General features: G+C 41.0%; 1 protein-coding gene across 1 annotated transcript; it reads right to left on the bottom strand.

The window, feature by feature from the left end:
* Positions 1 to 2,881: 2,881 nt before the first annotated feature.
* On the bottom strand, positions 2,882 to 5,599 carry glulb (glutamate-ammonia ligase (glutamine synthase) b). The gene is made up of 7 exons (XM_031873033.1): positions 5,495 to 5,599; positions 4,867 to 5,047; positions 4,576 to 4,737; positions 4,344 to 4,490; positions 4,124 to 4,251; positions 3,808 to 4,007; positions 2,882 to 3,705 (listed from the first exon to the last, which is right to left on the bottom strand). The coding sequence occupies exons 2-7, from the start codon at positions 5,030 to 5,032 to the stop codon at positions 3,387 to 3,389; spliced, it is 1,122 nt and encodes a 373-aa protein (XP_031728893.1). The 5' UTR covers positions 5,033 to 5,047; positions 5,495 to 5,599; the 3' UTR covers positions 2,882 to 3,386.
* Between the last annotated feature and the right edge of the window lie 6,072 nt (positions 5,600 to 11,671).

Raw genomic sequence — 11,671 nt, 5'->3', positions numbered from 1 at the left:
TCACAAATACGATCTGAGGTTTGAGGTCAGATTCAACAGTTACAGTCAGGACAGCTCTGATCACACAACCGCCATGTGCTCGTTTGGCATGTTGATGACGTCTGACGGCGATCTGATCTCGGTCAGTGCTCCTCCATCCAGGGTTCTCTAACCTCTCAGTCTCACTGTGCCGCTCTGCTTTCACAGCTGCTCAAGTTTCCGTTCATCAGGCCAGCAAAGGCTGCGACAGTTTTCACTGCATGTCCTGAAACCCACCGCCGCACAGGATAAGGCTCTGTGGGGGGGTTGAGGATGAGGGGGAGGGGTGGGACAGAAGACACAGCAAATCTCTTGTGAAGAGTGATAGCGGTGAGGCTTATAGGGCCTCCAAAGCAGAGGAGACTGCATACATGTGATGAGATTAGAGCTAATCTAATGGCGCTTCATTTGCTGTTTGGACTCAAGACACCTAATTCATTCTAGAGCCTGTGATTGAATTGCAGTTCAAATGCCTTTTTATTTACTATGAATAATCTGTGTCGTGTGATGAAAAGAGCAAAGTAAGATTATGTAGCGCGTCTTTAAATGTGGTACTGGCTTTTCAGGGTATGTTTTAAAAAGAGTTTCAGTTTGTGTCCTTTTGTTCTGTGCACTATACATATCCTTGACCTGCCTGTTGTTATGTAATAGCCTGGTATAGAGCCCCACCCCCGCCTCTCTTCCCCACACCAGATTGCATGAGTTTAGACTCCGGCTGCCATGGAAACGAGGCTCTAGGCATAATGGTCTTCTTCATGAGACCTCCTCTTTGTTCAAATCAGCCCGGGTTATCTTATCTGAATTATCAATGTTTATCTGTACACAGCCAGTACACAATGGGGTCGGATAACACGGGAGATACTGAGGAGGGGCTCCACTTGTAATTTAATGGGAACAGGCCAATGGGTTGTGCAACAGTAAATGTTTAATACAAAACATGCACACGTAAGAAAAGACATTTCAAAAGAATGTCAACCTCCTCAGGTATCACTACAGTATGTGCTGACAGACTCAATCAATAGTTTGTTTCCAGTAAAAGTGACTCCCCTTCTTACTTTGTACTGAAAAAGGACACTGAGCCACTGACTGAATGTCCCCATATGTCTCTTTCCAAGTGGCATTCGTGTGCAGTAACATTTTCCGAGCTGAGCTTATGGACAGGATTTAGGCCAATGCAATGTGATTTGTTCATTTGGCAGTAAATCCCGAACCAAATCGAATTTGGTGTGTTTTTTCAGACTGCTGCTAAATACATTCCTGTGGGCAAATGGCACCACTCGCACAGTGACTCCAGTTTTACTTTAGGGCACCCACGCTAAGTCAAGAAGAAGAAAACAGAGCTATTATTACTAGAACTATTACATAGCTTTATGGAAATAATTAAATGCAATTTCCCATTGTAATTAATAAATGCAATATACATTCACTATTGCACTATACTCTAACTATAACCTCATCCCAGTCAAGACGGATTTTAGTCCAAGCTGAATGTGAAACCAAACTGGGGACACCAATTCTGTCCCTATAAGGCAAACCGTCCCTCCAGTGGTGTGCAGTCCCTACATCTTACAGTGTGACAAACACACCTACAGTTTCACTGAATGAAGTGATTCGGTAACTACAGTACTTTTTATTCCCCGGTGTGTTTACCTGGTGAACCTCAGAACCTCACCTTTAAATTTAGGCAAAATGCTGACATGTTAAGGATAAATCACTCAAAGACAAATTCACTATACATAAAATACAATATTATTAGTTAATAGCAGTTATTAACATCTCAGTTTTAATTTGTTTTATTTTGATGCATTGAGGACTCTTTTCTTCCAACTACAAGCCCTATAAATAGTTAAAGCAGACATGATGTTCTCTGTGATCAGTTACCAAACTCATGCAAGTTTTAAATCTTTGCAAATAGATTTTCATGAGAGGGAACCAAACGGAAACCAGTGATTGTCTGGAAGGGAGGAAAAATATATTGAAATATCTAAAACACCAGAGCATGGTTTGAACATGCTATTGAATTTGCAATAAATTAGTTGTAACATGCAGAAAAAAAGTTGCGGGGATTCTTTAAAGTTGAGAAACTGTATGTTATTCATCGGAAAGAAATCTTGTCAACCAAACCAGATTCATGAGATAGGACAGGTATAACATGGTGTAGATCAAGTGAAACAGTGTAAGTGAAGAGTTTTCAAGGAGTATATAGCACATTATTCATGTGCCTTTTGATGTGAGGATGACAGTCAATAGTCAACCTTGCATGAAATATTAATGATCAGTTTATCTTATTTAACTGTGAAAATGTGTACTCAAATTGCTATATTATATTATTGAGTAGTTAGCAACTAATAACAGTAGCTAATGTGATGCGGTTAGTAATGCCGGACACCGTACAACTAACTGTTAAAAATGTTTTTGATGGGTTTTCAGGTCTTTTCAGGATTTGTAGAAGGAGCTCCCCTCCCTGTCTTTACTTTCCTGGACTACTTTAAGAACGAGTCCATAGGTTATCGAGGCTCGTGTCAAAACAACATACCAGAAAGACAGCTCAACCATTGTGTTTGCATTGATCTGTGACATATAAGAGTCAGCAAAGTCAGTGCGCTCACATGCCTTCACAGTTAATCATAATCCTGTCAAAACTTGTTTGAAAAGGTTTGACGTCATATTGAAGGCAGCCACTTGGTCCGTTTTGCATAAGTGGGAAGACGTGAATGTTCCCGTGCCTTAAGTAGCCACCACTTGTTAAACGTTACAGCACATTTCCCCTTAATGCCGGTCACATTTCAGAGATTCAAATCAGCCGACAGTCTGCATGTGACCAACAGGCATGTCAGAATTGAACTTGAGGCAAAACAGGACGCACGTGGGATTAATTCATTCATTTCTTTGACAATGACACATGAAAAAACATATATGGATAATTAAAAAAATAAAACATACAAAAGTAGATTGGCTTACATTTGACCCTATCTATACACAACATGATACAACCACCATTGTGACAGAGGCCAAGACTGCTAAAAATGATTCTAATGCCTCTGGGATCCTTTGGGTCAGAGTTACAAGATCTCCAGAAAAACCCTGCCGCAGTTATAGACAGTTTTTCATCAGTACAAGTTAAACACAGTACGGTTATGTCATTCTATACATATATATCAGCCATGACAAAACATGTTGGCAGTGTTTGTGTTGGAGATTAAGACTTGCTGCATACAACTGAACGCACAAAGAATGCAGGTATACCTCAATTATTGTTTCACCTGTCAAGTAAACAATTGAGAATGATAAAGATCAATCCATAAAGTCTGGGAAAAAAAGACATGGCTAGATATAGTAATGGTAATGACACTTGGTCTTAAGACTGTTCATTTGCTGTGATCTGTGGGCTCCTCTCCCTCTTCCTTGAGTAAACAGGTGCGCACCATGGCCTCTGTGACGATGTAAGGGTCGCAGTTGGCGGACGGACGGCGGTCCTCGAAGTAGCCCTTCTTGTCCTGCCCCACCGAGCGAGGGATGCGAATGCTGGCTCCCCGATTGGCCACGCCAGCCGAGAACTCGTTGATGCTCGAGGTTTCGTGGCGGCCGGTGAGGCGCCTGGCATTGTCGAGCCCGCCTTTGGGGTCGTAGGCCCGGATGTGGTACATGTGTCTCTTCGCCAGCCTCTCGATCGACTCCTCGATGATTCTGCGAATGAAAGGGAATTAGCAAGACACTCAAAAACCTCAATTTAAAAAACCATAGCACTGTAATTTACGACCCTGCAGCAAATGGAAAACTCTTTCTTACTTCAGTCCGCCATCCTCTCGCATCTCCTTGGTGCTGAAGTTGGTGTGGCAGCCGGCGCCGTTCCAGTTCCCCGTGATCGGTTTGGGGTCAAAGGAGACCACCACGCCGAAATCCTCACACACTCTGTGGAGGATGAAGCGAGCAACCCACAGATGATCCCCCATGTTGATGCCTTCACAAGGCCCAACCTGGAACTCCCACTGAAACACAACAGAGACTGCGTTATTAACTGATTGTGAATTAGTATTACACAATTTGACAACAAAAAATGTTGAAGTGAGACAATGGAAAAAATAAAAAGACAAAGGGACAATACCTGAGCTGGCATGACTTCAGCATTGGTGCCACAGATGTCAACCCCAGCGTACAGACAGGCTCTGTAATGCGCCTCCACTACGTCGCGTCCGTACGCCTTATCTGCTCCCACTGCGCAGTAATAAGGCCCTAATCAGGTGGAAGGAAAGTAAATATTAAAACTCTGCTGGCCGTATTATATTTCAATAAACAATGAGACAAGCTAGAGACCCGAAACCCACCTTGTGGACCAGGGAAGCCGTTGGAGGGCCAGCCGAAGGGATGTCCATCCGTGCCCAGGATAGTGTACTCCTGCTCCATACCGAACCACGGGTGGTTATTCTCCACCATGCTCATGATCCGTTTACAGGTGTTGCGCAGATTGGTCTCTGTTGGAACGACAATGGGAATTAGCTGAGATTCAAGACGGCTCTATCTGCAACCACTGTCAGGCTTGTTCGTATCTGCTTTTACCTGCAGGCTTGCCGTTGTACTTGAGCACTTCACAGAGCACCAGCTTGTTGGGGTCTTTTCTGAACGGGTCCCTGAACATGGCTGCAGGGATCAGGAACATGTCGCTGTTGGAGCCCTCTGACTGGTACGTGCTGGAGCCATCAAAGTTCCACTCAGGAAGATCTGACACAGAAGAAATAACAACAACAACACCTGAAATCAATCATCTACTCCAAAGTCTCAAAAAAACATCACGTTTTAGTGCATGCCGTGCATGTGGACGTGTGGATCATATCGGGGGCCAGATCTTACCCTCGATCGTCTTGGGTTCAGAATCCAAAGTTCTGGTCTTGCAGCGCAGTCCCTCTCCAGAACCGTCGATCCAGATGTACATGGCTTGAACCTTGTCCCCCTGAGGGAGGTCCATGTACTGGTGCTTAACAGCTTTGTTCAGCTTAGAACTTGTTGAGGTGGCCATTTTCTTGACCAAAACCTGCAGAGTGAAGAGGACAGACCATGAGCCTTCCACAGTGGAGACACTATTTCTTCATGTATGTGTAAAATGTGTACAGCCAGAGAGGATGTCATGACAAAACACACGGGGCTGACAAAGAAAAGGTTCAAGTTAATGTTGAAAGGAAAAGGGAACACTAATTATACAACAACAGCAGTATCAGTGAACCAGCCTGCAGCCCTTCTAATTCTCTGCTGCTCTAATATATAACTACTAGAAGGAGACAAAAGAAGTAGAAATCAACATTGACTTAAGATTACATTACATAGAGTTAATGTAAGAGGGAAGTCAACAACCGATCGTTGACATAACAAGTAGAGACAAAGGGAAAGTTTCAGCAGCATGCAAAAAGACAACAATTTATCCTTGTGGGAACAAATCCAGCAGCAGATGTCCGCGTGTGTGGAAACGTCCGACAGCCCTTACCTTATGTGTTAAGTATAGGAAAATATCAAAAGTTTATAAGAGCCTCTAGAAGCGTGGTCTTTGTGGAGCTTTCTATTGTCTTTCATTCCTGCTTCTCCACTGCTCCCACGTCTGATTTATAGTGCTGCTGCTGCGCTTCTCCGCCGCCTCCGATTGGCCGAACACCAGCACGTGATTGGTCCGTCATTGGTCCGTGAATCAATGAGGGCAAATCACACGTGACGCACGAAGAGACATTTTACTGGTAGTGATCAACCATTGATTGTGGTCAACAAGTGACGCGTACTCAAGTGATATAAACCGAATTCTTGTAAACACAACAACTCATCCTCAGAAGTTACAGATGCGTTACAATGTCAGCAGTTAACACAGAGCATGAAGTACAGTGAACCATTTTAAATATGAATCTAAGTCTCAGATAACAATATAAAAGGTGACATATGACTTCAAATCAGAAAAATAAATCCACATAACAAGTGGTGTAATAAGCAAGTTATTAGCAAATATATTGCTTGTAAACTCAGATATTTTGATCGACTGGCAAACATGGAAAATATTAAAACCAAAACCTCCAGCCTTGTTTTACTATGCAATTACATTTTAATATACTGTATATATGTTTTGATACCAGTGGTGGATGATGAAGTCATTTGCTTGAGGCAAGGCAAGTTTATTTGTGTAGCACATTTCAACAAGGCAATTCAAAGTGCTTCACATAAAACCATTAAATGCATCAAAACATAAGGAAGAAAAGGAGATTCAAGAACATTAATTGAAACATTATAAACAGTCATTAAAACACTAAAAAGCAGTGTAAGAAATAAAATACAGTAGTAAAATGCAGAAATGCAGGAAATTGATTAATATCCTTGCAATTGATTAATATCCCTGAGAATTGTAGCAATAACACAGTTTAAAAACACACTATTACAAGTATAAGTCAGTACAGGGGCGTCGTAAGGCCTATTTTAGGGGGGCTGAAACCCCCCTAAAATGTTCTTCAGCCCCCCCAAATAATTTGGCATTAAAAAAAACAAAAACTTTTTTTTAATTTTTATTTAGGTGATATCATTAAATTAAACTATTGTTTCTCACATGGACAAGTTATTTATAACTCTAACATGCTACATATGTGCATGCGTTCTGGTTTGTATGCTTTCTCCCCCTTCAAATTACAATCCTGCTCATAATAAAACAAGTAAACAACTCAAAAGTTGACACTGTCAGGTCCATTCTCCATCCATTGTGTGTGGTCTCTTTAAGAATTAGGATTTGGGAGTGACGCGGATATGAAAGCTATTATCCGTCTTTCCTTTACAAGCAGGAAAATTATTTCTCTCTCTTTATTTGAGAAGAGTTCATATTTGTGCTGTCAAATTTCACTATGACCCTCAAATCCTGTCTCTTGTGTTATCATGTACTGAATGCAAGCAAGACTACAGAGCAAAATCACACTCTTTCTGATTGACCCAATCTATGACCTGTCTGAAACAATGGATATCCACAGCCCCAAATGGGCCCCAAAAAAAATTGCTGCACGCTTAGCGTGCAAACATTCCACTCCCCTTGGGGCTAAGCCCCCCCTTTCTTTGAATCCTAGAAACGCCCCTGACTCAGTATATTATATCTCACTCAGCAAAAAGTAGCAAAGATATTGTTTTCTTGGATGATTATTAAGGATTAATGTGGGCAACATTTTGATTTGGTAGCCGTTCGAGCTCTGAACTTCATTCACTGTTGAGTAGTTTAATTTACAGCTGTACGTCGTGTTTTGTAAGCCCATCATACATTTTGTTTGTAACATCAGGATCTGTTAGGAGACTATAACCGCCACATAAATGTAGTGGTGTAAAAAGTCGAATATTTGCCTCTGAAAAATAGGGCATGAGAAGTATGAAGTAGCAAAAAATGGAAATACTCAAGTACAAGTGCTTCAAAGTCCTTTTTGTTTGTGTGTGTTTTTTTTGTTTGTTTTTCCTTTAACTTACAGAAAGTAAAAAAAAGAAAGAAAAGAAAAACACAACATCAGCTAGTCAGTGTGAGTGTGAAGGATCAACTGGATCTCTCTGAGCAGAGAGAGAGAGAGAGAGAGAGAGAGAGAGGGGGGAGGTAAAGAGAGAGGTGCATTAGTAAGTGTCCACCATTACATTTCCATTAGTGTCAGCAAAATGTACCTAAAGAATAAAAAGTAAAAGTTCTCATGATGCAGCAGAATAGCCCCTGCCAGTGATGCATGATTATGTTATATGATTGTTATATAATACTGCTATTATATACTACACTACTATATGATTGGATAATTATTACTGATGTGTTAACTTGTAAGCAGCATTTTAACATTGTAGTTGTTTGATGTTGAGTTCATTTTAACTTCTTTATATAAGCTGTTTAACACGTAACAGGTCTTTGTGACACGAACTCAGGGAGACTCGGCTGAGCTCGAGGCTTTTCTGCCAACAGGCCGGTTACTCGCTCCCCTGAAACAAGTTTATCCATTTAGTGCTGGCTGAACAACAGTAAGCTGAGAGGAAGAGTCATTGTCATGGCCACAGGGAGAAGTGATGATTAAGATGACACATGATGTTTAAGGTAAGCCACAACCAGGCTGTGGGCTTAAGCAACTGAATCCTGACTGTAACATGTTACCACTACTAAATACTTTATGGTGAAATGTAAACGCCACTGAATCTATCTGTGATTTGACTTCATTGACATTTTCAAAGAGGGGAGTAAAAAGCATATCAATTTAGATGCAGATCAGTTGCTTGTAAAATTCTAATAATTACAAACCTCTCTTTACTTCCACACGAGGCCATCCGTCAATTTCTCTCATTATTCTACCATCAAATGGCTCCAGAATAAACCAACCAACACATTTACGCATTTACACTTTGCAGTGGAAGAAACTATGCACAAACTCAAATGCATGAAGTGAAGGAAAGAAACCTCTGTATAAAAGCAACAACAACTCTCTTCCCTCAAACTAGCAGCACCCTGGAGCGCTGCTGGGAGACCAAAGATTAACCTTTTCTTATGAGGTTGTGTAAAAGTACAGAAAACTAGCCACGAAGGAATCAGAATAGTCAAAGAAAAAGTCTGTTTCTACTTTGGTTGTGGAAAGTTCTGCAGCATTTTATACCTATAAGTTTGTCAATGAGAATAGCTAGACTCTTCGTATGTATATATATATATATATATATATATATATATATAGATGTGAATGCATGTTCAGCATAACACAGAGCAGTAATGCTTGCACGTGAATGTTTTCAATTTAAAGCATGTGCAACAAATCTGTGCAGGGCCTCTTCTATGGTTGGCTTCGGGGAGTGTAGTCAGTGTGCCATGGAGATTTGCTGAATAGGACAAGTTCACATAGAAAGAGGACAGTTTCATTATGGAGCTCCAAAGACACCAAGACATTTACTGTACGTGGGAATAAAGGCCCACAACAATGCAATGCAAGAGTACACTCTTCGTTCAAGTAAAATAGGAATGATGTGACCCCCAGAACCAATGATTTCAGATGCTGAGACTCCACACACCTGCATTAAACACACTCTTCTTGTCTGTTCCCTTCAGTCGGCCCCACAGCAAGAACACTTATGGTGACATGCAGACTGACAGCTTGTCGTTGTGTCCTTTGCTTTTTTCCTTGTTGCTGTTGATGGGAGGCCTCACTGCAGCTGCTGACCCCTTTGGCAGGAGCTCCCGGAGCGTTTCACAGACTATCTCTCGAAGTGGTCCATGTCTGTGTGTTCCATCTAACACAAGCAGACCGACAGCGTTCTCCTAAAGTCAAGTCTTCCTGCAGGCTCGGATCAGCACTGAACTATGGCCAGCGTTGTTTCATAACCACAGCTTTGTGTCACATGCTGTTCACAAAATGCTTCAAATCAAACTTACATGCCCAGTCACATAATTATCTAAAACTATGAACACCTGTTTACAACAGATGAGCGCTGTAAAACAAGAGATCTGTGGTCAGACGGGTACATCTAGTGGCTACATGGCAGAAGAGCAGGAAGTTGCTCCTTTGCATTGTGTGCTGTTGTGAATTCTTATTGTCCTGGTTTGTTCTCCTCAGTTACTGGGTCTTCATCTGTGAGAGACGAGTAGGACAAAAACATGCAAGGTCCATTAAAACTCCCATTATGGAGCATCTCAGTGCGATCAGACATAGAAATCTTCATTGGTCGGATTTTTAATGGTTTAAAAAAGATACATTGTCAGATCTGATGTAGACAGTTGGTCATGCAGTCAGACAACAGAACTCTGCTAGATGTTCCGTTTGAAGTCTTCAGAGCGTGGGTTTGAATGAAGATCTGTCCAAGTTAATGTTTTATATATATATATAGGATACTACATACACTGCCGTTTAAAAGGATTAAGTCACCTGCTATATTGATGTTTTTCTTCTTTCCTTCATTAACTATTTTTACAGAGAAACAGAAGGCTATAATTCACACCAAATGTCTTATTCACATTTGAAAAAGCTTTGGCCCCAGAAGAAGAAGTATTAAATGATTAAAGCTTACGTTTAGTCGATGTCCCCCCAGTGTTACATGACAGGGGAGAATACCGTTGGAAACATTTCCCCCCTTAAATGCCCTTCCTTTTTGAATTCGTCTTCCAGGCCAGAAAAAACACAAGTGACCCGCTCTCATCATTGAACCATGACGATGCAACTGAGCTCTAAATATTGAGTCACTATTGCAGTCAGCCCAGCGGTTATTTCGAAGAGGTTTAAACTGTGATTTGTCACTTAGTATGTTGAGCTGATATTCTGTGACTTCCAATAGAGCTAACCCTACACTCCCCTTCTATTTATATTGTAAAGTTTTAAGAATAGCTTTGATGAAACAATACGCCTGTTGGTATTCAAGCTTGTCATAGGCTGCATTATTGACACTGAAACAGAAACGTATTCCTATTTAAATCTGCACACATTTGGATGATAAGCTTCCATTTTCTTTCACTAATGATTTGTGATTGTTTTATTCAACTGTGGCTTAGAGGGACCTCTGTCTCTTTCTGCTCTTTCTGTTTGAACAATTGCACAGCGTTTTGTTCTCCATGTACAAGACAAACCCTTCATACGAAATAACATCTATGTAAAGAGGACGTTCTACACGTGACTGCCTTAATCTTGTACATTATAGAAAGGCCTGGAAGATAGATACCTAGAAGACACTGATGAAGATGCAGACTTAAGGGCTTTCAACTGAAGAGACTGTGTTCTGCTTCCATTGAGTCTGTTGGATGTAACAGTCAGGGGCGTTTCTAGGATTCAAAGAAAGGGGGGGCTTATTTGTTTTGGCTTATTTTTTTTGGGGCCCATTTGGGGCCGCGGATATCCATTGTTTCAGACAGGTCATAGATTGGGTCAATCAGAAAGAGTGTGATCTTGCTTGCATTCAGTATATGATAACACAAGAGACAGAATTTCAGGGTCATAGTGAAATGTGACAACACAAATATGAACTCTTCTCAAATAAAGAGACAGAAATAATTTTCCTGCTTGTAAAGGAAAGACGGATAAACTAGCTTTCATATCCGCGTCACTCCCAAATCCTAATTCTTAAAGGGACTGCACACAATGGATGGAGAATGAACTTGACAGTGTCAACTTTTGAGTTGTTTACTTGTTTTATTATGAGCAGGATTGTAATTTGAAGGGGGAGAAAGCATACAAACCAGAACGCACGCACATATTAGATGTTAGAGTTATAAATAATTTGTCCATGTGAGAAACAATAGTTTAATTTAATGACATCACCATTTTTTTTAGGGGGGCTTCACACATTTGCCTCAGAGGGCTTTACAATCTGTACAAATACGACATCCTCTGTCCCGGGACCCTCATAACGGAACAGGAAGAACCCCAAAAAACCCTTTAACGGGGAGAAAAGAGGGAGAGACCTTAGAGAGAGCAACAGAGGATGGATCCCTCTCCCAGGATGGACATAAGTGTGATAGATGTCATGTGTACAGAATGAACAGCATAACAGAGTTACAACACATTCAATGCATAGTCAATGTAGTCAATGATATAACTAGTACTTAGATTTCAATACCTGCACTACTAACCATCCTGACCAGTCTCTGCCTCTTCTCTTTAGTGTTTAGTTCATCTATTCAGTCTTTACATATAAATCTAAAATTTAGTCATTCAAA

The sequence above is a fragment of the Anarrhichthys ocellatus genome, unplaced genomic scaffold, assembly GCF_004355925.1.
Source record: "Anarrhichthys ocellatus isolate YVR2014 unplaced genomic scaffold, GSC_Weel_1.0 scaffold67, whole genome shotgun sequence".
NCBI lineage: Eukaryota > Metazoa > Chordata > Actinopteri > Perciformes > Anarhichadidae > Anarrhichthys > Anarrhichthys ocellatus.
This window is presented reverse-complemented; position numbering and strand designations above follow the sequence as displayed.

Coding starts and splice junctions, on each gene's coding strand:
- glulb (XM_031873033.1), bottom strand. CDS start 5,032: ATGGCCACCTCAACAAGTTCTAAGCTGAACAAAGCTGTTAAGCACCAG. Junction 4,252..4,343: donor CGGCTTCCCTGGTCCACAAG/GTGGGTTTCGGG, acceptor CCACCTGATTAG/GGCCTTATTACTGCGCAGTG. Junction 3,706..3,807: donor CGAGAGGATGGCGGACTGAA/GTAAGAAAGAGT, acceptor TTTCATTCGCAG/AATCATCGAGGAGTCGATCG.